Source organism: Salmo trutta, chromosome 4 (assembly GCF_901001165.1).
Source record: "Salmo trutta chromosome 4, fSalTru1.1, whole genome shotgun sequence".
Taxonomy (NCBI): domain Eukaryota; kingdom Metazoa; phylum Chordata; class Actinopteri; order Salmoniformes; family Salmonidae; genus Salmo; species Salmo trutta.
In genome coordinates this window covers 41,660,651-41,682,972 of record NC_042960.1, presented here as the reverse complement: position 1 = coordinate 41,682,972, position 22,322 = coordinate 41,660,651, and the positions used below count along the sequence as shown (strand labels likewise).

Here is a 22,322-nt window from a genome sequence, read left to right as displayed (position 1 = left end):
GATACAATATGCTAACAATCTTGATGAAAATAATTTCCCAATTATATCAATCTTCATGTGTCATCTCTCTATTCCAGAGATTCTAGGCCCAGACTAATACTCTGTGTGCTGACTGATGGAAGCACAGATCCACACACACCCTAATACCACCCCACACAGAATACCTAAGCCTTGTTCTATTGGAGTAGTAATTCCCCCGACACACTGATCTAAGGTTAGTTTTGCAAGGCACTGATGTAAAGTCTTATTAATGTGTGCTACGGGCAGAAAGAGAGCGGATCTGGTTGTTCATCTCGTGGAGGAGGTGAAAATAGGAGGATGGAATAAGTAGAGGGGTGGAGGCTGTGAGTGAGAAATGCAGCTCCAGACAAAGACTGTGTGTGTGTGTGTGTGTGTCTCTCTCTCTCTGTGCCATACTTTTTTTGCAGAAGGATTCAGAAGCTTACAACAAATGACATTTACATTTTAGTCATTTAGCAGACACTCTTATCCAGAGCGACTTACAGTAGTGAATGAATACATTTCATACATTTTTTTTTTGTACTGCCCCCCCGTGGGAATCGAACCCACACCATGCTGGCGTTGCAAACACCATGCTCTACCAACTGAGCCACAGGGAAGACTAATGACAACATACACTACCTGCGAAGCATTTATTTGGGCTGCAATTTCTTAGGCTGGTAACTCTAATGAACTTATTAACTCTGGGTCTTCCATTCCTGTGGCGGTCCTCATGAGAGCCAGTTTCATCATAGCGCTTGAAGAAACTTACAAAGTTCTTGAAATGTTCCTCATTGACTGACCTTTATGACTTAAAGTAATGATGGACCTTCATTTCTCTTTGCTTATTTGAGCTGTTCTTGCCATAATATGGACTTGGTCTTTTACCAAATAGGGCTATCTTCTGTATACCACAACCAACCTTGTCACAACACAACTAATTAATGCATTAAGGAAAGAAATTCCACAAATAAACTTTTAACAAGGCACATCTGTTAATTGAAAAGCATTCCAGGTGACTACCTCATGAAGCTGGTTGAGAGAATGCCAAGAGTGTGCAAAGCTGTCACCAAGGCAAAGGGTAGCTATTTGAAGAATCTCAAATATTAAATATATTTAGATTTGTTTAACACTTTTTGGTTACTACATGATTCCATATGTGTTATTTCATAGTTTTGATGTCTCCACTATTATTCTACAATGTAGAAAATAGTAAAATAAAGAAAAACCCTTGAATGAGTAGGTATTCTAAAACGTTTGACCGTTATTGTAAGGAAATAAAGCAACAGGACTGTGATTGGCACTACTAAAACCATGACAGTCAATCAACAAATGTAAATCAAACACACATACTCTACAGGCTGACCAAACCCAATTGCATGTCTGCCACAATACATATCTCAATATGTGTTGTGAGGATAACATCAACACAACAGCATGAAATTACAGTCAGAGTTAATGTCGTGTTCACTTTGGTTTTCATATTCCCTGCTGAACGCTTGATATATTTCCTGAAGGGCAACAGTTATAAAAGATCATAAAAAATACATTCTCTCAGCATGAAAGGGCACTATGCCATTTGAAATAGATTATTTTAGAAATCTAGAATGTTTGGGTATATATATCTTCCTTCTACATTACGTTGCAAGGTTAACAATATAAAACATGACATCAAACAGTGTTATAAAACAATGTTTGGCAGACCAAGATGCTGTGGTTCTCTTGAAAAGGTTTGGTATGTCCCGTTAATGATATGTTAAAATAGATACTCTTTCCCCATCTCTGTCTTGTTCTCTCTCTACCTCTCTCACACATACCCTTCCTCTATCCATTCCTCTCCCGCTATATTCAACTGTCACTCAAACAAACACACTACATCTCGATCTATATCTCTCTCCCCTAACCCTAGGTTTCCACTAGTTACCACAGACACAAAGTCCAAATTGTCTATATCATTAAAAAAAAAAAACACTTTTTGGTCTTCATTTAGGGTTAAGCTTAGCCATAAGGTTAGCATTGTGGTTAAGGTTGAAAATCACATTTTAAGAAGAGAAATTGTAGAAATAGGTGGGGTTTATGACTTTGTGGCTGTAGTAACTAGTCTATAGGGTCTAGTCAAAAACATCCTCTCTCCCTTTCTTATTCTCACACAAACAATCTCTGTCTTCTGCTCTCCTTCTGCCAGCTCCTCTCCACATCACTGTTCCCATTATCTCTCCCTCTCTCCAGAGGTTTAGAGTGTGTGTGTCTTCTCAAAGCAGGTCGGGGTGTTGTTCAGGCTCCTCTGTGTCTGTGACTGCTGATCCTTTCCTACAGAGGGAGCTGTTCTCCATCAGCCCATCCTCACTCACACTCAGACTGATCCTGTACGGAGCTTTTAGGGGGGTGGAGGCTAGCCTGGTGTCTGCTCCCGGGGCCTTCTGCATGGGCTCAGATGTCCTCGACCTGGGGGGGGCCACGTGGTCCGTATGGATGAGGTCTGGGACAGAGAGCTGGAGCTGAATCTGGGTCTGCTCTCCCTCTCTCCTCTCCTCTGTCTCATTCCCTTCCCCTCCATCCATCTTACTGCTCCCTTTCGTATCCATCTCCACCTCTTCCTCTTTCCTCTCGCTGTCCAGAGGGCCAGTCAGTCCAGTGAGTGTGTCTCTCCCTCTGTCATTCTCTCCATCCTGCTCTCCCTTGGGTGGGGTCTGCTCATTGCTGATGAAGGAGGTCTTGTTGGGGGAGGAGAGGAGGGAGTGATCGGGGGTCTCGGGGGGTGTGGTGACGACGGGGTCAGGCGAGATCATCATGTCCTGGGTAGTCTTCAGGGTGCGAGGAAGACGCTTTTTTTTACCAGGAGGAGGGGGGTCCAGACGAGGGAAGGAGTCCAGAGAGGCATGACTGGAAGGAGAGAGAAGAGGAAGAGACATCCATTTCTACTGTAACTTTAACAATAACACATTTGTTACATTTGTTCAATCTCTCCCCGTCACTCAGTTCTCTCTCTCACTTGCTCTCTGTCTAACTTCCACTTGTTCTCCTCCCCCTTCTCTATGCTGTGGGACTGTGTTTATTTTATCAGTGGAATATTTCTCTACCTTTCCCCCATAAATGAGCAGATTGTCATGGTGACAACCGTATCATTGCCATAGTGATAAGGAGTGAGTCACCGCAAAGCATTCCAGTCATTTATGACTACTCTGTCTATACGTGACCTGACAATTCCCATTTCTCAACACATCAGTGTCTAAACACTCATCACGGTTTTACCAATTCTACGAGTTACGCAGCTGTGAAATGTCTGTCCTGGCTCCGTGTGTCAGGTAGGTGACTGAGTGTCAGTCAAGAGACTGCGTAGACGGACAGCTCGTTCTGTCTCTTTAAACTAAGGGAGACCCAAGGGTGAGTGTGCGTGTGTGTGTGCGTGCACTGTGTATGATTAACATTAGAAGTGAGGCAATTCAACTCAAATATGTCTCATTCAGTCTCGGTGTGTGTGCGTGTGTGTGTGTGTTGTTTCATCTCAGCTTCTGTCTAACTAACCCTCCTCTTACTCTTCATCACTTATTCACGGCCCCAGTTTGGAAAAATTCAGATGAATAATTTAAACATCTTTGACTCAACGGTTATGATCTTTAATATGGGGTGAGAGGATGACTATTTCCCAGCTTAAATCGTTCCACTTTAGAGAAAATAATACAATATTGTTTTTTAGAAATAACTAGCCGTCTCTCAGTTTTACTCTTTGGATAAAACCAATATTGGATTGAATCTCCAAGGCACAGTGTCTGAAAGCTGGGTTATAACTATTGGGCCCAGACACGTGGCGGACGTGAATATTGTATAACTGTTTGTGAGTATGTGAGATCTGCAAATGTTTGTGTGTTTGTGGTTGTGTCTGTCTTTTAGTGTACCCCTCCTCACTTTTAGGCAGTAATCCTGTGTGTGTGTGTGTGTGTGTGTGTGTGTGTGTGTGTGTGTGTGTGTGTGTGTGTGTGTGTGTGTGTGTGTGTGTGTGTGTGTGTGTGTGTGTGTGTGTGTGTGTGTGTGTGTGTGTGTGTGTGTGTGTGTGTGTGTGTGTGTGTGTGTGTATGTGTACTGTAATTGTGTATCCCTCACCTATTGGCAGTAGTTCGCTGGGTCATCTCCTCCATATTGCTCCAGACCGCACCTACACTCTTGTTGACCTCTGTGACGCCGATGTCTCCTATATGACTGGGCTCTTTCCTTCGCAGCAGGTCGTTGACCTTTGCCCCCACAGCCTTGCCCAGGTTCAGGGCGTTCTTCAGCCTCTGCTGACCTCCATTGGTAGTGGTGGAAGAGGGGTTCTCGGCAGGGCTGCTACCCAGAGCAGGGTTAGCTGTGACCAGGGAGCGACGGGCCGAGGCCTGGGTCAACCTGGAGGCCTGGAGCCCCTGGCCTGGAGCTCTGGAGGCATTGGAGTTCTCAAACATACTCTGGCCTACTGGAGAGAGAAAGGGAGGAAGGGAGGGGGAGGGAGAGCATGTAAGATATAAGTGAGGCTATTGTGAGGGCACATTCAATCAAGGTATTTTTTGTTTTACAAAAGGTTGCATTACAGGCACCAATGGAACATTGCAGATATAAATGGAATGTATAGACATTTCACGTGACCTGGCGCAAAAGACAACTCCTGAGCAAAGGAACATGAATCACATGCACCGAACCACATCCACCAATCACAATGAAGCTGAAAAGGGACCACAATGCATCGCAGGATGGGTAAATGCACAAAGGAGCGGGTTGTTGTCAGTCCACATAGTACAATAATAGATTGTCTTACCTTGTGGAGAAAATAGTTTCTCGGAAGGCATTACTAAGACACAACAAGTTAATAGATTTCGGGAAGACTTTATTCGGATAGCCCATCTGTAAATCCTCTACAGACAGTAAAGGACAACTGTCTGTAGAGGAAATCAGTAACATTTCAACTAACTATCTCCTAACCCTAACGTAACCCTTACCCCAACCCTAACCCTTAATTCCTAACCTTAACAAGCAGTTGCTTATCAGCAGATAGTTTGTTGATAGTATGACCATCTGTAGACCATCTACAGATGCTCTAAGACATTAACAGGCACTTCAGGGGGACAAATAGACTGTACGGCTAAATGGCGGGTTTGGCTGTAACTCTAAAAGCTAACATCTCTGGACAGAAATATGGAAAGGAACATCTTCATTAATAACTCTAGAAAAAGAGCAGTGAGACAGCACAGCACGGGTGCCCTTGACTTCACTTTGTGTTGCTTCGGCAATTCAGACGATTTCAAAGACATGGGCAGCCACAGAGATCTTCAAATCCATTAGTGTGAGTCTTTGGACAGACAGCTAATATAATTCTGGAGTGATGGGAGGGTGTTTGAAAGAGGGAGAGAGAGGGAGAGCAGACATCTAGGTGCTTATTCACACAAACACAGATATCTTTTCACTGTTAGAGGCCTGCCAGGGGGAAGGATTCTCTGTAGTCTGACCAAAGAGGAGGGCTATTAGGAAGATCAGGTTGAACAGAAAAATCACTCTGTGTTCAGTGTGTGTTTGGATGTGAGTGTGTGTTTGGATGTGAGTGTGTGTGTGTGTGTGTGTGTGTGTGTGTGACAGCTCTCAGATAGCCACAGTTTAGGCTAGAAACGCAGTTCCCACGCTTCTCTTAGCTAGACTCCCTGTCACATGGCTTCATAATGATAGTGTTTTGAGTATGGGTGGACATGATAATGAACAGCACAAACACAGTCAGCTTCAGACTAAATCCTCCATTACACATTCCCTCCCCATGTTAGGCCCCGGAGCTTATTGTCTACGCCTGAGGCTGAGACTGGCCCTGTACTATAATACCTACCGGTCTCCCTCTCTCAATTACAGCCCAGCCTTAGGGATTGTTGCCATGTTAATTACGATTGTTAATTAAAACAGAAGCATTTTTTTTCTGCAAGTGGAGAGGAGGATAAACATACAGGAACGAAATACAGAAAACACGAAGGAAAGATCATTCAATGAAAGAAAGATAATTAAATGAAAGCGACTGAATTCCAGAAAGACAATCAGCTGTTAAGATAGTACAGTGTGCCCGCAGTGGCACAGCACAGAAACCAGGTAGAGGAGGAGTACGGAAAGAAAGAAAGAGAGAGATGGTAAGAAAGGAGACGTTTATTGAGCAAAAGCAAGGTCAGCGACAGACTGAGATTCAGAGTAAGTGCATATTCACTCCCACACATATACAGTACAGTATACCGCTTTTCTCTTTACAACAGTTCAGGGAAGGAAGGACATGATGAAATGAAATAGGTTTTGCATCAGAACAAAAGACCCGAGTTAACAGAACAAGGAGAAGTCACACTATTGAGATGCACCCACAGCCTAATGAAGCCGTAGTCACGGGACTAGGAAACAAAGTTTGGCCACAAGTTTGGAACTTAGAATCCTAGGATCCTATATCTGACAACAGGTTAGTTTGGAGATACTGGACTTCAGTGTAACGTTCCAGTTGGTTTATACTCTGTCATTCAATCTTTCATTTAAACTTCTATTTAAAGTCTAGTTAAAAGTTGTATCTCCGGTGTGACATAATTGGCTGTACTATTAACATATACCCTTAGAGAGAATGTCCATAACAATAACACAACTTCTACATTGTTAGTCAGAGGACCCTTATATCAACCTTACAGGCTGCTCTGTCTAGATGGACTCAACTTTCCCCTTCATCTTATGAAGAACTTTAGATCTTGTTCTCAGCTGTGAGTAACCCACTTCTGTCAGAGTGACTAGAAAACACACACACACACACACACACACACGGTGAAATCTGCAGTGGGTGAGTCATGGGCTGTTAGTCAGACAACAGCAGCCTTCCTTACAGAAATGTTGTTGTAACTCTCAGACAGGAGGTGAGTAGCAGACACTCACAGGGCTGAGTGGAGGAGAGTACGAGATAATGTACCACAGGGCTGAGTGGAGGAGAGTACGAGATAACGTACCACAGGGCTGAGTGGAGGAGAGTACGAGACAACGTACCACAGGGCTGAGTGGAGGAGAGTACGAGATAACGTACCACAGGGCTGAGTGGAGGAGAGTACGAGATAATGTACCACAGGGCTGAGTGGAGGAGAGTACGAGACAACGTACCACAGGGCTGAGTGGAGGAGAGTACGAGACAACGTACCACAGGGCTGAGTGGAGGAGAGTACGAGATAATGTACCACAGGGCTGAGTGGAGGAGAGTACGAGACAACGTACCACAGGGCTGAGTGGAGGAGAGTACGAGATAATGTACCACAGGGCAGAGTGGAGGAGAGTACGAGATAATGTACCACAGGGCTGAGTTGAGGAGAGTACGAGACAACGTACCACAGGGCTGAGTGGAGGAGAGTATGAGATAATGTACCACAGGGCTGATTGGAGGAGAGTACGAGATAACGTACCACAGGGCTGAGTAGAGGAGAGTAGGAGATAATGTACCACAGGGCTGAGTGGAGGAGAGTACGAGACAACGTACCACAGGGCTGAGTGGAGGAGAGTACGAGACAACGTACCACAGGGCTGAGTGGAGGAGAGTACGAGACAACGTACCACAGGGCTGAGTAGAGGAGAGTAGGAGATAATGTACCACAGGGCTGAGTGGAGGAGAGTACGAGACAACGTACCACAGGGCTGAGTGGAGGAGAGTACGAGACAACGTACCACAGGGCTGAGTAGAGGAGAGTAGGAGATAATGTACCACAGGGCTGAGTGGAGGAGAGTACGAGACAACGTACCACAGGGCTGAGTGGAGGAGAGTACGAGACAACGTACCACAGGGCTGAGTGGAGGAGAGTACAAGACAACGTACCACAGGGCTGAGTGGAGGAGAGTACGAGATAATGTACCACAGGGCAGAGTGGAGGAGAGTACGAGATAATGTACCACAGGGCTGAGTGGAGGAGAGTACGAGATAACATACCACAGGGCTGAGTGGAGGAGAGTACGAGACAACGTACCACAGGGCTGAGTGGAGGAGAGTACGAGACAACGTACCACAGGGCTGAGTGGAGGAGAGTACGAGACAACGTACCACAGGGCTGAGTGGAGGAGAGTACGAGACAACGTACCACAGGGCTGAGTGGAGGAGAGTACAAGATAATGTACCACAGGGCTGAGTGGAGGAGAGTACGAGACAACGTACCACAGGGCTGAGTGGAGGAGAGTACGAGACAACGTACCACAGGGCTGAGTGGAGGAGAGTACAAGACAACGTACCACAGGGCTGAGTGGAGGAGAGTACGAGACAACGTACCACAGGGCTGAGTGGAGGAGAGTACGAGACAACGTACCACAGGGCTGAGTGGAGGAGAGTACGAGATAACGTACCACAGGGCTGAGTGGAGGAGAGTACGAGATAATGTACCACAGGGCTGAGTGGAGGAGAGTACAAGATAATGTACCACAGGGCTGAGTGGAGGAGAGTATGAGACAACGTACCACAGGGCTGAGTGGAGGAGAGTACGAGACAACGTACCACAGGGCTGAGTGGAGGAGAGTACGAGACAACGTACCACAGGGCTGAGTGGAGGAGAGTACGAGACAACGTACCACAGGGCTGAGTGGAGGAGAGTACGAGATAATGTACCACAGGGCTGAGTGGAGGAGAGTACGAGACAACGTACCACAGGGCTGAGTGGAGGAGAGTACGAGACAACGTACCACAGGGCTGAGTGGAGGAGAGTACGAGATAATGTACCACAGGGCTGAGTGGAGGAGAGTACGAGACAACGTACCACAGGGCTGAGTGGAGGAGAGTACGAGATAATGTACCACAGGGCTGAGTGGAGGAGAGTACGAGACAACGTACCACAGGGCAGAGTGGAGGAGAGTACGAGATAATGTACCACAGGGCTGAGTGGAGGAGAGTACGAGACAACGTACCACAGGGCTGAGTGGAGGAGAGTACGAGACAACGTACCACAGGGCTGAGTGGAGGAGAGTACGAGATAACGTACCACAGGGCTGAGTGGAGGAGAGTACGAGACAACGTACCACAGGGCTGAGTGGAGGAGAGTACGAGACAATGTACCACAGGGCTGAGTGGAGGAGAGTACGAGATAATGTACCACAGGGCTGAGTAGAGGAGAGTACGAGACAACGTACCACAGGGCTGAGTGGAGGAGAGTACGAGACAACGTACCACAGGGCTGAGTGGAGGAGAGTACGAGATAATGTACCACAGGGCTGAGTGGAGGAGAGTACGAGACAACGTACCACAGGGCTGAGTGGAGGAGAGTACGAGATAATGTACCACAGGGCTGAGTGGAGGAGAGTACGAAACAACGTACCACAGGGCTGAGTGGAGGAGAGTACGAAATAATGTACCACAGGGCAGAGTGGAGGAGAGTACGAGATAATGTACCACAGGGCTGAGTGGAGGAGAGTACGAGACAACGTACCACAGGGCTGAGTGGAGGAGAGTACGAGATAATGTACCACAGGGCTGAGTGGAGGAGAGTACAAGACAACGTACCACAGGGCTGAGTGGAGGAGAGTACGAGACAACGTACCACAGGGCTGAGTGGAGGAGAGTACAAGACAACGTACCACAGGGCTGAGTGGAGGAGAGTACGAGATAATGTACCACAGGGCAGAGTGGAGGAGAGTACGAGACAACGTACCACAGGGCTGAGTGGAGGAGAGTACGAGATAATGTACCACAGGGCAGAGTGGAGGAGAGTACGAGACAACGTACCACAGGGCTGAGTGGAGGAGAGTACAAGACAACGTACCACAGGGCTGAGTGGAGGAGAGTACGAGATAATGTACCACAGGGCAGAGTGGAGGAGAGTACGAGATAATGTACCACAGGGCTAAGTGGATCATCGTTCTGACAAACGGAGAGCAGAGAACCTAGCCTAGCAGAGTCCATTACTACTGATGCACAAATGAGTCTAGCGCTCAACATTTAACGTTTAGCGCCTGGCCTAGCACACAACGACAAGACCATTTGACGTGTGTGTGGTGAGAGAAGACCAATCCGTCTTAAGTGGCCATGCGGTTATTTAGCATGTTAGAAGAGCCTCCCTGTGATGACAGATTAGCCTTTAATCTACATGAGTGAGGCTTGTCTAAGTAGGGCCAAAAAGCCTCACAGTGTGTTGGATGACAGGATGAAAGCGTGTTCTATTAGGAGCTATGACATGAAACTATACTTAAAGGGATAATTCGCCATTTTGTCAACTAAGCCATTTTTTTCTACTTATCCAAAGTCAGACGAACTAATGGATACCATTTTTATGTCTATGTGCAGTTTGACGGAAGTTGAAGGACGTTTTTGTCTACAGGAGCATCTAGCCGCTAGCTAGCAGCTAATCCTGTAGACTTCCAGTCATTGCGCTGTCGCTATTAAGCAATGGCCCCAGAAACTACCTTCAACTTCCTTCAAACTGCACGGAAAGACAGGAAAAAAAACATTTTACAACCGATGTGATGTGATAATTGCGTTGTTTGCTCTATAACCTGTTAGTTTATATGCCTTGACACCGTGACATACGTGTAGGCCTAAGGCTGAGACAGTAAGAAGACACAGTGGCAGAATAAATTCAATCACACCTTTGTTTTATCACAAAACCGGAGCGCAACCTCTGTCCGGTGAAGTCCACAAAGCATATTGCATGTAATAGTTACATGACCTACAGCATGGTCAAGCAAGTTAATGTTTCTGACATTTTCGGACTACTAAACTACTATTTATTTAGAACCACAGAGATTTACAGCAAGTCGCAAAGAAAACAGGAGCTGCCTCCACTATTCCAGCACCATTTCAACTTCAACATTTCAACATCATCAAATCACCTATGCCCAGACTAATAAGGTGACAACTAACAGATACCAAAAACAATTTAGTCCAATCAATGTAAGCTAAATATGATGTGGCTGTCCATGGTTCTGGTGTGTGTGTGTGTGTGTGTGTGTGTGTGTGTGTGTGTGTGTGTGTGTGTGTGTGTGTGTGTGTGTGTGTGTGTGTGTGTGTGTGTGTGTGTGTGTGTGTGTGTGTGTGTGTGCAAGTGGAAAAAACATGTTGACTCACCCTACTTGTAGAGAAATGCCAATGCCATCCTCATCTCTTTCATGTTGACGAAACGATACACAGTACACTTTTACATTTTTTGTTGTCCTGGGCTACCTGGCTAAAATGCTTGCTCGGTAGCCTAACTTCCTTTCATGGGCAACGCTAGCTATTTAACATTAGCCTTCTACATCTAGCTACATATTGAAGTTTCATCCTCTGTCCAGGGGCAAAATGTATGCATTTATGATTGGATCTGAATTGCCGTTTTAATCATTGGCTAGTACGGAGAATCAAGCAAAACAACAAGTCCAAATCCCTATCTCCATCCATGGCTAATAGGAAAGGGCCAATTTTAGCTAGCTAGCTAGCTAGCTAGAGTCCGGAGGACCACAACACAACGAGATGCAACAATTCAAGTTGTTTCTGTCAATTACGTATTTCTCTTGATGCGTTGTGATAGGAGTGAATCCAAATCCAAACTGGCTTCCCTTCTAAATGTATTGGGGTGCACCAGGACTATTCACAGTTGAGCTCTCGCAGTTTAGCTCAACGCTGATTGGCTATTATTTTATACTTTTTTTTTTATCAAGAGAGGCCAAATGCTCGCTGGCTTCCCTTGGATTCAATGCTACGGGGCGGCAACAATGTCATACTTTTTATGATCAGACCGCATCAGATAGATGGCCTACACATACAGAGACAGGGGGGCGCTATTTCGCTCGCTCGGATGCTTTCTCCAGTGAGATACGTTCAGCTTCTTGCGGATTGAAGAAAAATTATGAAAACACAGAGACGAAATAAATTATTTCTGTTTTTTTCTTGGTGTATTTTTTGGGGGAAGCCTGGCTTCCCTTGGCATCCTTGACAAATTATATATGAGTTAATTTGACTCTGGGTAAGTCACTTAACGAGAGTGAATGCTGGGTGGGAAATTAAATTTAACGAGCTCATGAGTGGTGATTAATTTCAATCACTGATTGTTCAAAAGTAAAGCAGTGTGTGCACTAACCGGAGATTAACGGAAAATTAGGAACTTAAAGAAAATAGGCTAAACATTTAAAAGGTCAGATGAACTCGTGGATACCATTTTTATGTCTCTGTGTCCAGTATGAAGGAAGTTAAAGGTACAGTAGTTTTGTGAGACAATGCTAACTAGCTAGCGTTAGCACAATAACTGAAAGTTTATGAGTATCTGTTACCATGCAGATACAGTTGGCAACTTCCTTCAAACTGCATTCAGAGACATTGTATCCACCAGTTCATCTGACTCTGGGAAAGTAGATAAAGGGCCTCATTGACAAAATTATGGTATCCCTTTAAAACCTGTTGAGGATCTTATCCCGATCTTATCCCAGTATTGGGATTCATTGTCATGTGACCATGGCGGGGAATTCAAAACTGCAAGAATAATCATTTCAAATAATCAAATAATCAACTATTTTCCTCCATTTGAAAGATATATCTCCTAAATCTAACCACGCTGTCCGATTTTCAGAGGCTTTACGGAGAATGCATAAAGTTAGGTTATGTTAGGAGAGTACATTGACAATAGCTGTGTGTAATGTTTAGCCAATTCAAAGAAGGGCATCAACAGACAGAAAACTAGCTAGAATTATGCACTTACCTTTGACAATCTGCATCAGATGACACTCATAGGACATTATGTTATACAATACATGCATTTTTAGTTCCATCAAGTTCATATTTATATCCAAAAACAGCATTTACAGTCGCGGTGAAATTCAGAATTTTCTTCGGCTCGAATGCTCCCAGTGAATCCAGCATTACAAATCACGGAATTACTATTCGAAAACATTGGTAAATTATAATATTGTCATTCAAAGAATAATATATTATCATCTCGTAATTGCTACCGAATGGCCAGATCTCAAAATAACTTTACTGGGAAATCACATTTTGCAATAAACTGGGTACTATGCTAAGAACAATAAGCTAAGCTATAAGCTAAGCTATACAGTTAGCATCATCTAATATCGATAAATAACATTGTAAATATCCCCTTACCTTTGATTATCTCCATCAGAAGGCAGTGCCAGGGATCCCAGGTCCAGAACAAATGTGGTTTCTTTTGACAAAGTTAATAATTTATGTCCAAATAACACCAAATAGTTAGCGTTCAGTAGGCTCCCACAAAACGAGTTGGTAGGTGTAAAGTCACGCCGAAAAGCTAAAAAAAACCTAGTAAATAATAATAATTACGTTTGTTCAAACATGTCAAACGTTGTTTAGCATTAATCTTTTGGTCCATTTTTAACGTGAAACATCAGTAAACATCAGTAATATTTTCACACAACCTATCAAGTGTCTAGAATAAACGATTATGACAAAGACACTCTTCTCAGATTTATGCGCATGCGCAAAAAATGAAGTGATGACGTGTCAACTTCCTTGCATTCTAATTTGCTCCCTGTTCATCACAGATGCTTCAAACAACTTTATAAAGATCGTTGACATCTAGTGGAAGCCGTAGGAGTTGCGAACTGAATCCTTTCTCACTATGGTATCTATAAAACAATGACACTAAATAGTACAGTCACAAAATTAAAAAAAATTTAAAATCTATTTTTCACAGGTTTTTGCCTGCAATATGAGTTTTGTTATACTTACAGACACCATTCAAACTGTTTTAGAAAATTCCGAGTGTTTTCTATCCAAACCTGAACAATAATATGCATATTCTAGCTTCTGAGTTGGTGTAGGAGGCAGTTAAAAATGGGCACATATTTTTTTCCAAAATTCTCAATACTGCCCCCTAGCCCAAACAGGTTTTAAGATCAGTTACAAGTCTAACTTTGGAGCCAGACATGTCCCAGAAAGCGAGATCTCCTGTTCTCCTGACTCAGAGACCAGTAGTCCAGCCACATACTGTATTGTACACACCCAGAGCACAGCTATTGTAGGCCAAACATCTATAATTCACACACCCTTGTTTTTTAAATATGAATCTTTAAAATAATGGGGTTTTGATGGTGGGTGGGGAATGAATCATTTAAATCCTGTACACTACGGTAGCTGGAGGGAGTCTGAGAGCAATAGTGTTCATTCTCTAACCCCCCACTGAGTCATACACTGCCCTGCTTCCTGTCTCCTGTGGCTTGTAACGGGAGGTCAGATGTCAAAGGTTAGACCAATAACTGCAGGGGTTGATGGGATTATGTGTTCTCCTCCTGTCCCGACAGACTACAGCTCTGATCTATGACCTCAGAACAAGGCTTTAACAGCCTATTAGCCAACACCCCCCTAACCATACCCAATGCCCCTCACATCATTCTCCACCCCAACAACTCCCTCATCTTCCTCACCCAGCAACCCACAACCCAGCTCTGTCCTTGGGCCCCTAGTAAAGTGCTTTTAAATGACGGGACTGTAAAGGGCCAGTGTGTTTACGTGTGTGTGAGTGGCCTGAATGGAAAGAGCACAAAAGAGCAAGAGAAAAGAGTACAGGGGGGAGAGGATGGGTAGGGAGGATGACAGGACAGGTTGTATTCAGGTTGGGAGGAGTGCGGAGAAGAGAAATTAGGAGAGAAAGAGAGGAGAGAGGTTGTCGCAGACATTTTTGTAAGCCTTCATTCCCATCCATATCAAAGAGCTCCAATCAATATTTAATCTAGCTATTTGCCACACCACTGTCTGTCTGGCCCTCCAAGACCTTGCTCTCTCTCTCTCTGTGTGTGTGTGTGTGTGTGTGTGTGTGTGTGTGTGTGTGTGTGTGTGTGTGTGTGTGTGTGTGTGTGTGTGTGTGTGTGTGTGTGTGTGTGTGTGTGTTATATCCCTGAGTCAGCAGTAGATGCATGGTGTGAGCAGTGAGACCGATTCAAGACCAAGACCGGAGCAAATCGAGTCCAAGTCAAGACTGAAACTGGGAGAGGGTCGAGGGGTACGAGACCAAGTCAAGACCAAGACCAGAAAAATGTGGGTCCAATTCAAGACCATGGTTGTAATCGTGTTAAAAATGCCCAGTATTTCTGTGATTATATTTCAGAACAACATATGGTTTCTTTAGACATTCAGAATGGTGAGAAAATACATGCTGATGGAAAATAGAGCCACTCTACAAATTATTACTAACCCAAAAAGGTCTATAATAGATTCAGTTTTGTATAATACACTCAAGAAAAATGATTATAATTCTCATAGTGACTCAGGAGTAACATTAAAGAAAAATATGCCTCGCCAACATTAGACAACTATACAGAAAACCCTCAAAATGCTTACATAAGTAAATTAAATCAATGATGAGGGAATAGTGAGATTAACGGCATTATTGTGCTAAGTGCAGATATGTATTATAGGTAATGAATGTGTAGTGGACTTCTTAGAATGCTACAGACTTTGTGGCGCAGCAGAAACATCAGCGTACCCAAATCCAGAGGTTGTGAGTTAAAATCCCAGATGGGGTCATATTGAAAAGTCAGTGCTAACTGGTCATGTTAAATGTAAAGATTGTCATTGATGAACAATTTTTACACTATTTTATCTTAAAACCCCCATTCCATTTCATTACTTCCCTTACAAAAGAAACATGAAATTTGCAGTTTTCACATGTTGAGCTGAAATTCTCATGTGGAAAAAAAAGAGAAACATGGGGTCAGTTGTGAGCCTCTGGCTCACGTGTGAACATGTATTCAATATATAGTTCATATGTTAACATCACCTTTCACAAGTGAGGAGAATAAAATGTTTTCACCTCACGTGAATTGTAGATCCCCATGTGGAACTCTCACATGTGGAATTGCATTTTCACATGTGGAATTTCATTTTCACATGAGAAGCTTAAATTTGCACTTTTACATTTGAAAAATGTTTGCATATGAAAATGTAACTCTCTCATGTGGAATTGCATTTTCACATGTGAAAATCGAATTTGCAATTTCACATGTGGAATAATTTCATGTTGAAAATGTGCATCCCCATGTTGTCACATTTATTTCACGAGATCACGTTTTCCTATGTGTTCAAATGTTTTCACATGTCGTTTCATGTTATCACATGTTGCTTTTACATGTGGTCACATGCTATCACAATAACTTCACATGTGAAATTCATGTGGTTTTCCTGTAAGTGACATGCACAAACACAGACACACCAAAAACATCCAAAACCTACTGTTGAGGTTTGCAGAGGCCAACTCGAATGTGTTGGAGATGACAGGAGCTTGTAGAACCAGGGTTCCCAGATCACGACACACACACACACACACACACACACACACACACACACACACACACACACACACACACACACACACACACACACACACGTGAGATTAATTACTGTGTCGGCACCCAAACAGAAAAGAAAAACCTCAGGAGCACAATAATGAGTCCTCTAACCTCCAGATGAATGAACGTTTTGAATCCTGATACAGCACATGCACTTCCAACAATGAAACTCTCCTCGAACCTGACATAGCACATGCACTTCCAACAATGAAACTCTCCTTGAACCTGACATAGCACATGCACTTCCAACAATGAAACTCTCCTCGAACCTGACATAGCACATGCACTTCCAACAATGAAACTCTCCTCGAACCTGACATAGCACATGCACTTCCAACAATGAAACTCTCCTCGAACCTGACATAGCACATGCACTTCCAACAATGAAACTCTCCTCGAACCTGACATAGCACATGCACTTCCAACAATGAAACTCTCCTCGAACCTGACATAGCACATGCACTTCCAACAAAGGAACTCTGCTGAAAGTGAGCACTGCTTTCAGACCCTAGACTTTAAGTTAATGAGGGAGGAGGGCCTTTGTAGCATATATCAGCACAAATAGAGATGACTACCTCTTCGTTTTCATGCGTAGGCTGACACATGCATGTGCACAAACAAACACCCACCCACGCACACACACAGACCCACCAGATAACCTCTTTATCTGCAGACACGGTTGGGCTAAGGCATGCACTGACATTTTGACTAGATTTAAATTATGATGTGAGATGCAGGGAGCTCAGAACAACATGGTAAACAATATGGTAAACATCGCTGTAATCAGTAAACACCAACAGCAGCTAAATATCAGAACTGAAAACCAAAATCCTGATAATCTCATCCTTCACTCCATTTCTCTTCCTGTCTCTCTCCAACACTTTTCTCTGGCTCTGTCCATCCTACTGGGCACAGATGTCAATTCAACATCTATTCCATGTTGGTTCAATTTCATTTCATTGAAATTACGTGGAAACAATGAGTCTATTCCCAGTGGGATCCCTCTTCCTCCTCTCTGCCTGGCTCTCTCTCGTTCCCTCTCTCCCCATCCCTGACAGTGTGGGTTCTTGTTTCCTTTGAGGCTGCAGTGACAGCCTGTTACCTCTGCTACGCTTCTCTAGAAAGGCTTCAATGCTGCCAGTTAGGGTTTGTGTGAAAGAGAGAGGAAGAGGGGTAGGGAGAGCATCTTCTCTTTCATCATTCCAGAAATACCAAGTCAGTGTCACTAAAATCCTACGCACACACAGTTAGAAGCACAAATGGAATGGCCACCCCATCCGTCTGCCAATAAAATCGACAGCTGTGTGTGCACGCGAGAGTGTGTGTGCGTGCATGCTGTCTTGTCAATTCCACAGCAGCCTGCTCAGTCTCCTTGGGTGACCCACGCTCTGTTAACCACAGAGCTAGGAGTTTGGCTTTATTTAAAATTGCCACTAGGCTACTGTGTGTGACAGTGACGTTGATGACTGTGGTGCTGTTGTGGTGGCTGGGAGCGCAGTGACAGAAAGACAAGGACACCAGGCCTCGATCTGAACTGTCAGAGGGGTAGGGAGTCAGAAGAACTTTCAATCTGTGAAGAGTCACACAAACTTTTCTAACCGACTGACTTTGCTTTATATTTCACAGTGGCAGGGCTGAGTGTGTGTTTGATAGGGTGGGTGTGTGTGTGTTGATAGGGCGTCTGAGTGTGTATGGCATTTTGCACAGTGCATATAAAACTTAATTAGAGCATCTGTCTAAATATTAAACAAAGAATCAGTGAGGTGTGTGTGCGTGTGTGTTTTAGTCAGGGTGAATGATGAGTCCTTATTGGTAGATTAAGCGTGGAAACGTGACTCGGTTTCAGAATGGAGATAATTGATTCAGGTCCGGAGCCAATCGCTCTTCTAAATCATCAATATGTCCTTCAGCAGGGAAGAAACGGAGAGGAGTGGATAAGAGGGGAGGAAGAGCGTAAAGGAGGAGGATGAAAAGAGTATACAAAGGGAGTGTTTATCCCAGAGGGTTGTGTGTGGGGATCTAGAGAGGAGGAGGTGAGAGGACAGAAGAGGAGGCCAAATGCTGTTGTGTGGGTGACTGAGGACAATCTGGAGTTTGAGGAAGTGGAACAGCTGGATCTTAGCCTTTAGACCCGAGAGCGAGAGAGAGAGAGACTTTGGCTTTTTGTCTTTCTTTACTGAAACATTCTCATTTCATTTAAAACTCACCTCCCTTTAAAAATAAAAACCAAAAATATATCCTGTACTGCATACATGTACCATACTCACCTTTCCATCTACCACATGATACAAGCCAACATCACAATACCCAAAACAATACCCACTTCTACAACCGTATATCCAAAACATCTTCCCCAGCTATACAGACAGCCCCCCTAACACACCATATCTCCTCAAACATCTCCACACTTTTTATCATTCTATAGAAGTCAAACTCAACCCTAAGGCGTGCAGAGACCATCCCATTAAACAATAGTAAAGGGTCTGTTATCCCCACCTTTGACCCGGTTCCTCCTTGTTAGCCAAATAGCTAACTTTGCTTGAGCAAACAGAAAATTCAACAAAACACATTTGGCCTTCTCCTTACTTGAATACCTGTATCCCATTATAAACACCCCAACAGTTAAAACCTCCCCCAACCTCTCACACAGACATTCCAACAGAGACATTAATGGCATTAACCTGGTGCACATAGAAAACACATGAATCACAGTTTCTTTCATTTTACAGAAAGGACCCCCCTGCCCGACTCCCGGTTCAACCCGTGCCAACCAGCTGTTAGTGGCCAGGGCTCCATGAAGAACCCTCCACTGGAGGTCCCCTGACCTCTTTGGTACTGGGGGTTTGTAGAGCCCCCTCCATCTAAAACCCACCATACTCTCTGCCCCACATACCCCCTGCCACTGATGTGCCCTCACTCCTGTTAGGCTTCTAATGTTTCTAACCTTAACGCAGAGGTTGTAGAGGGCTTTACCTCCCACCCCATCAAACTCCCCCACGCTCGGAGTGTTAAAATCTAACAAGTCCTCCAGACCCCCTTGCCAGTCTCCAGTCTCTGCCGTCACCTGCAGTGGCGGAAACATTTGTGGCCCCTCTCCCTTTGGCCGCTCAAACATCCCTCTTACCGGCTCAGACAGTGCCTCCTGGATCTCCTCCAGGAATCTCGCCAGCAGCCTAAGAGACGTTATTCCTGTTTGTTGTGCCAAGACTTCCGGGGGTTTCCACCCCTCCTCTCCCAGCAGTCTCAGGTCACCAAGCCTTTGTAAACCCCCTGCCATCAGTTGCCTCTGCAGGGTGGCCGACTGAACCGATCTCAAAGGGATGGCTGGGTTGTGGAAGATAGGCTCCACCCACAGCCCAGGCTCCACACCCAGTTCTCGTGTGGGCCTTAGCAGCTGCCAGGCCCTCAGCATTGCAGAGTAAAAATATGAGAGACCTGCTGTACTCAGCCTCTCCAACTTCATGAGGAACAGCTGCCAGTCCAACCCTAATCCGCCAGCTCTCCTCTGCAGCGCGCATGCTGGTTCCCTCCAGCCAACATCAGTATGGTACAGCAGTCTCTGCACCGCCTTTAGCCGGAAGGCAGCCATCCTGCTGTCCAATTCTACCAGGCCCTGTCCTCCTTCGTGGATGGTCATGGACAACACTGCCGCCCTCAGCCAGTGATGGCCCGACCAGAAGAAGTCCACCAGCTTGCGTTGCAGGTCAGACCGGCAGGGTGGGGGTTGAGGACAGACAGTTTATGCCACAGGGAAGATGCCACCAGGTTGTTAATTATCAGCACCATCCCTCTATGTGACACTTGGGACAGGAGCCACCTCCACCTGGCCAGTCTTGACACCACTGCCTGTGACAGCCCCTCCCAGTTCTTCCTGACTCACTTCTCCGAGCCCAGGTACACCCCCAACACTTTAAGCCCTTCACAACCCCACTGCAAACCCCCTGGAAGCAGAGGAGGAGCCCTATCCCCCCATGCCCCACATAACAGAGCTTTGCTCTTGCCCCAGTTTACCTTAGCTGATGAAGCTCCCTCATACACCTTCAGACTGGTCTCTAGTGCCTGCATATCTTGACCATCCCTGACCATCGCAGAAACATCATCTGCATATGCTGACACTGCTATTCCTGTTACCACATCCATGCCTGTCCAGCACACTCCCTGCAGTCTCCGGGATAGCAGTCCTAAAAAAGGCTCAATGGCTAGTGTGTATAACTGCCCAGATAGAGGGCATCCTTGTCTAATGCCCCGTCTCACCCAGACTGGCCTACTGAGACACCCTTCCACCTTAGCCATACATGACGCCCCAGCATACAACAGCTTCACACAGGTCAAAAAAGTCTTCCCAAACCCAAACATCACATTAAACAGATACTCATGGTCCACTCATGGTCCACTCTATCAAAAGCCTTCTCTTGATCTAAAGAGACCAGTCCAAAGTTCACATTAGAACCTCTCGACAAGGCCAACATGTCCCTAATTAAGAACAAGTTGTCCGTGATTGAGCGTCCCGGTACACAATATGTTTGGTCCTTATGTACTATCGAGTCCAAATGGAACTTCAGTCTGTTAGAGAGGACCTTGGCAAATATCTTGTAGTCCGCACAGAGTAATGCCACAGGCCTCCAGTTCTTAAGTTCACACAAGTCCCCTTTTTTGGGCAGGACGGCAGCTCATCGGCAACTCTCCTACCCCGACGCATTCACACAACACGCAAAAGAAGTCCTGTCCAATTATTCCCCAGAATTTTTTATAAAACTCCACCGGGAGTCCATCGACCCCCGGTGCACGAACGCGGGACATCTGGGTTACGGCCTCTGCCAGTTCATGGGACAACAGAGGAATGTCCATTTCATCCCTCTGTGCCAGAGAGAGCTTAGGGAGTCCTGCGAACAAGATCTGAGCACACATAGAATCACACACTTCTGCCCTATACAATTCAGTATTGAACTCCACAGTCCGCTCCCGCATCTCACCCACCACAGAGGTCACCCGCCCATCAGACAGCCGTAGACAATGCATACCCTTGGCTTCACTGCTCTGTCTTTCCAAACCAAAGAAGAAGGAGCTGGGAGCATCCATCTCCTTGAGCATGGAGAACCTAGCTCTTACAAGTGCTCCCTTTGCTTTAACCTGGAAAAAACTGCCCAGATCCCTACGTAATTCGGCTAAATTAGCCTGGAGGCCTACATTGCCTTGCCCCACCATCTCTACCTCCATCTCACTAATACAACGCTCTAGTTCCCACTATACTCTCCTAGCCTCTGAGCATGAGAGAGCTGTGTACTGTTGACAGAAAAGCCGAATTTGGACTTTCCCCACATCCCGCCATTGACTCAGAGACTCATACTCCTCTCGTCGCTGCCCCCATCTTTCCCAAAAGGTCTGGAAACCTGAGCAAAAAGTGGCATCTTGTAAGAGCTTTACATTGAACTTCCAATAAGATGCCTGCCGGGGCCCTGGTGAAATAGACAGCCGAGCCATGGTTATGTGATGATCGGAAAACCCCACCGGGAGAATGGTAGCGCCGAAGAGCCTATTGCTCCAATTCCTAGACATGTCGGGCTGCACTCACCCTAGCCCCAAAAACCTTCACCCATGTATACTGTCTTGTGTTTGGATGTTTAGTTCTCCAAACACCCACTAGGTCAAACTGATTAATGATGTCCCTTAACACTCCCACTGACACTGAATGAGGCTCTTCCCCATTTCTGTCTTTTGTCAAATCCATTGTACAGTTCCAGTCCCCTCCGACCACCAGCGTCTCCTCAGGCGCTACCTGTGAGAGTTCCGGGATTATTCAGACCTAGAACCCCTCTTTCTCTCCCTGTATTAGACCTATTCAGACCTAGAACCCCTCTTTCTCTCCCTGTATTAGGCGCATACACATTTATAAAGACAAAACCCATGTTGTTAATTTCTGCTTTAACAACAAGCATACTACCCCTACACACCTCCTTTGAGGAGCACATTTTTACAGACAGACCCGGTGCAAAAAGGACTGCCACCCCTGCACTAAGACTTGCCCCATTGCTCAACACACTTGCCCC

General features: G+C 45.3%; 1 protein-coding gene across 2 annotated transcripts in view; it reads right to left on the bottom strand.

Moving 5' to 3' along the window:
* Positions 1-1,783: 1,783 nt before the first annotated feature.
* The window catches only part of LOC115192357 (carboxyl-terminal PDZ ligand of neuronal nitric oxide synthase protein), a 248,088-nt gene continuing 227,549 nt past the window's right edge, over positions 1,784-22,322 (bottom strand). Inside the window, exons 11-12 of one of the 2 annotated variants that reach the window (XM_029750756.1) lie at positions 4,102-4,447; positions 1,784-2,883 (exon numbers count right to left, since the gene is read on the bottom strand). In XM_029750756.1, coding sequence (XP_029606616.1) covers positions 2,253-2,883; positions 4,102-4,447 — 977 coding nt within the window. In that variant the 3' untranslated portion in view covers positions 1,784-2,252. The remainder of the gene's footprint in view (positions 2,884-4,101; positions 4,448-22,322) is intronic. The other variant, XM_029750757.1, reaches the window with a different exon arrangement.